Source organism: Apteryx rowi, unplaced genomic scaffold (assembly GCF_003343035.1).
Source record: "Apteryx rowi isolate R43461 unplaced genomic scaffold, aptRow1 scaffold_50, whole genome shotgun sequence".
Classification (NCBI taxonomy): domain Eukaryota; kingdom Metazoa; phylum Chordata; class Aves; order Apterygiformes; family Apterygidae; genus Apteryx; species Apteryx rowi.
Window position 1 is genome coordinate 2,515,046 of NW_020450761.1, and position 4,460 is coordinate 2,519,505.

The following is a 4,460-nucleotide window of genomic DNA, read 5'->3' on the forward strand; positions in this document are numbered from 1 at the left end:
TTCAGTCTGAGATAATCAATAGATTTCATTTTTCCAGAGTTGACGGAGTGCAGAGATGTCAGAATATTGAATGAAACTAAGCAAAAAAAAAAAAATATATATATATATAATATATATGTATATAACTCAATTATATTAAACGAGACCTGTCCTCTGGTATTCTTATTCATGGCAATTACTTAACATGGCTGCATAAGTGGTAATCAGTCAGGACAGACCTTGGCGGCCAAAAGATAGCCCTGAACTCACAGGGCCACAGGGAGAATTTAAATTCTTAAATTCTTAAACTTTGGCCTTTCAACAGATTGAAAATTGAACAGGACTAATATGTGGTAGCTCTTTGTATACGTGTTAGCACAGCTAGTGTGCTAGAAAAAAAAATGTTTTCCTGTCTTATTAACAAGATGATATGAGAATTAAACATCCTTCAGAATAAAACAAGAACAAGACAGGAACAGTTCTGTATATGAGAGTGAATAGCTGGGCTTTAGTCAACTCTATCATAAAGTGGGAAAACAACAAGTAATGGAGCTGATCAATTCCTATTTTTGGAAAAAAAAAAAAAGCATAACAGGTCACTTAAGGAGATGTCATTTTGGTTTCTCATTGCTTTTGTAGGACATGGAAGACCAGGAACTGCCATATGTGCTAATTGACTGTATAGGAGGGAAACATGGAGTATATGAGGACCATGTTGAATTTCTGAAGAAACATTTTTGCCTTATCACCATGAAAGAATATCTTGAAAACAAGAAGTTTCTTGGCGAAAAGATCACAGCTATTTATATGTGGTATCACAAGCCTGTTATTGATGAAGAGCTGCTCCAGATCCTGCCTAACTTGAAGGTAGTTGCAAACTCTGGGGTGGGAATAGATCACCTGGACCTGAACCTCCTCTCCAGCTTTGGTGTGAAAGTGTCCAACACTCCATTTGTTGCTTCCATGGACACTGCAGACTTGGGAATGGCTTTGATGCTGGCATCCGCCCGGAGGCTTGTGGAAGGTAATAAATGAAATGGTTTTATCCTTTCTTTCTGCAGAAAAACTGACTCTTCAAAATTAAAAAAATGCGCGCTGAGGCAAAAATTTAAGAAATCATGTTGCCAGAGCAACACTATTCACTTCTTGGCCAGAAACACAGTAACGCTAAGTTATGGTTCCTCTGCTTCTGTGTTGTGTTGTCATAGAAAAGTAAGCAATGGTAACCAGATGCCAGGGATCATTCAGTTCTTACATGACATTTTTCCTTTTTTCCCTTTCCCCAAGGCTATCAGATGGCAGTTTCCCCTGACACTGAATATTTCCCTGCTGACTGGCTGGGAGTTGAAGTTTCTGGGACAACTCTAGGGATTATTGGAATGGGCACCATTGGCTACAAAGTGGCTCAGAGGGCCAAAGCCTTTGACATGAAGATTTTGTACCACAACAGGAACCAGAGGTAAAAACAGATACGTCTCCATGGAAAGTCTATTTTGTCACTGCTTTTAAAAATTACTTGTACCTCTGGCTGTCAAACTAATCTTATGCTCCCTCTGTGTCAAAATATGATGATACCTGCAGCATTATTAAATATTATAAGTGTCAGGAAGCAATGAGGACTGACTGTTCCCTAAGGGGAGCCAGGCTCAGTAACATGTTGGTCACCGGCCAGGGCCCAGCCCCGCACTACCTGAGCAGGACCGGGCCAGAGATAGTGTCCGGGTTCAACCAAGAGTCCAGATCATGGTGATGAGGCAGATCTGAGGTCAAGCCAGGAAGTCAACCTGCATATCAGGTCCTGTGATGACCAGGCAGGGCTGTGGTGAAATGGATATTAAGTGCTGGCAGATCCTACACCATATAGTTTTCATGAACCAGCACTGATCTGCACACTAAGGAGACTTCTACTGACATAAATTTCTACAGATTTAACCATTGCCCTGTTGTGTCTGTCTCAGCAATTTTCAGATGGGTTACTTTTCACAGGGAAGGGAGTTCATGTCAAACATAACAGTGTCTTGCATTTGGGTTGGAAAAGAATCCTTGTTACAACCAGAAACTGTGACACAAATACATTTATTATTTATTGAGTGCATTTATGTGGTACTCATTTCTTACCTTCCTACTGCACATTTTTGTACAGAGCGCTTGATATTCTGGGAAACAGAGGTTAACRTTTTTCTTTACTGTGTTTCAGTAAAGTAGCTAGTTAGCTGCTTCTCACTAAAGGAGAAGCAAGAAAACTATTAAGAATCCATTTCTCTTATGGTAATTTGAACTTCTTCTGTAACTTGTTGCTTACTACTGGAGTTTTGATGTTTTTCTTTTTTTCCTCAGAAACAAGGAAGAAGAAAGTGCTGTTGGAGCTATTTACTGTAAAAAGATAGATGACTTGCTCCAGCAGTCAGATTTTGTGATGCTGGCTGTGACTCTGACTCCACAGACGCACAAACTGATCGGGAAGAGGGAGCTGGAGCTGATGAAACCCACAGCTACTCTCATTAATATCAGCAGAGGTGGGGTGCAGAATAAGTACAGCTGCTTTATGGTTGGCTGGCAGTTATTAATTTCGGGGGTATTAAAAGTCCTGGAAAAACCCAACCCTAATATAAAGCCTGTCACTCTGAAATTTTCGGTAAAATCTCAGATTACTAGATTATTTAGAAGTCCATGGCTGTGTCTCGGCAAAACTTGTAAGCATTTCCATAATTCTGAACAGGTAGATCTCTAAAATGTCAGTGAGTTTAGAGTGCTGGAAGTCTATGTATATTTGTATAACCTCCTACTCAAGCCTTTTATTTTCTTCCCTGTTTAGTGCAGTGTTCTTGCTAACATACATTGAGCCCACCCTGAAGACTGGCACTGTACTTTGTTTTACRGTGCTATGTAGTGCCTTTTAAAATCTCTGACTGTCCAGCTCTGATGTGAGCGCCCGAGTTTTCCTCACCCCTTTACCATCCTCTGCTGCCACTTCTGCTTCTGAACATCACTAGCCCTACCATTTGTCTGAACACTGTGCCAGAAAAGGTGGCGAGAGATCTGTAAGGATTATGAAAATAAGAATGTGTTTTTTTATTGTAATCCAGGTCTGGTTGTGGATCAGGATGCTTTGGTGGAAGCCCTTCAAAACAAAGTTATTAAGGCAGCTGCTCTGGATGTGACATACCCTGAACCTTTGCCAAGGTAGAACTTGCATTTAAATTAAATTTAAATGGGTGTGTGCGCTTCAAAATAAGTTTGTGAGTATGTGAGAGGTTATATAATTTTTATAATTACTAGTAGAAGTACATAATGCACGTGCAGTAGTTCCGCTGAAATGATGTCCCCAATCCTTCAGTCCCAGACAAACAAGATTCATGCTGACTCATTGGGAAGATTTGCTGCCTAGAAACTGCAAGCTAGGCAGGTGTTTGAACTCCACTCTGAATATGTGTGAATCATGCAATTAGTTTTTATTTGTAGTTATTATTTTAAATATGTCCCTGGCTCCCTTCAGGTTCCAAAATAGCAGATAAATGCTCTATGAGAGACTACTTCAGTATTTCTTTCCTTTTTTAGGGATCATCCTTTGTTAAAGATGAAGAATGTTATAATAACTCCTCACATTGGAAGTGCCACTAAAGAGACTCGTCGCCTTATGATGAAAAACATGACTGAAAGCATAGAAGCTGCTCTTACAGGTCTTCCTATCCCTAATGAAGTGTTACTGTAAAGTGGCTTGCATTTAATGATGATGTTAATATTAGTAAGTAATATTTATCCTGATGTGAGGAAATAGTAACTTGATCACTCTTCATGTAATTAGCCTGTGATCATGTAATTAGCCTCTGTGTGMTACACAGATAAAACACAGAAGTATAATGCATAGTTTTAATTTATTTAAATAACAAAAAGTGATTCTCTGTAGAAAACTGGAGTGTTTGATCCTGAACTTAAACAAAAAAATCAAGAGTCCAGAATCTTGTGTTGGTGTGATTTATTTTTCTTGCTTTCTCTTGAAAGTGGAGATCGTTGCAACACTGAATAGAAAGACATTTAACTCATTACATAACCATATATTCTAGTGCCACTAATGAACTACATTACACAGGAAACTGCAGACTGTTTTAGACTGGCTGTGCTGGAGGTCTCTCACGTCAGCAGCAGTGCATAACTGGGGACTCGTTTGCAATGCCTTCGCTGGTACAGCCCTTTAATGGAAACGTAGCTTATGTCAGCACCCAGATTTATTTTTGCTTATAAGCTAACTCAGTTATCCAAATAACAGAGCCTGTGCATAGGTTATGCCTGCACAGGGCTTGGGGTTAGTCTGGCTGCGCTGGCTGAGAGCATGATTTATCCCCCACCGTGTACACAGAGATGGTCCCAAGTTACCCTGCTGTGCCAGCAAAGCTGGCCTGGGAGTCACGGTTCCCGTGTCCTGCCTGCTTGGCGGCAGTGCCTCCCCCGCGCTGGCTACCTTATAGAAATAAGAGAAAAAA

At 40.3% G+C, this 4,460-nt stretch overlaps 1 protein-coding gene across 5 annotated transcripts in view; it reads left to right on the forward strand.

The window, feature by feature from the left end:
• Nucleotides 1–3,930, forward strand: part of LOC112972783 (glyoxylate/hydroxypyruvate reductase B-like) — a 16,241-nt gene extending 12,311 nt beyond the window's left edge. For all 5 annotated transcript variants that reach the window (XM_026079812.1, XM_026079810.1, XM_026079809.1 and 2 more), the window contains 5 exons: nt 619–1,003; nt 1,267–1,438; nt 2,317–2,495; nt 3,066–3,162; nt 3,538–3,930. In XM_026079812.1, the coding sequence (XP_025935597.1) occupies nt 619–1,003; nt 1,267–1,438; nt 2,317–2,495; nt 3,066–3,162; nt 3,538–3,691 (987 nt within the window). In that variant the 3' untranslated portion in view covers nt 3,692–3,930. The remainder of the gene's footprint in view (nt 1–618; nt 1,004–1,266; nt 1,439–2,316; nt 2,496–3,065; nt 3,163–3,537) is intronic.
• Nucleotides 3,931–4,460: the final 530 nt, after the last annotated feature.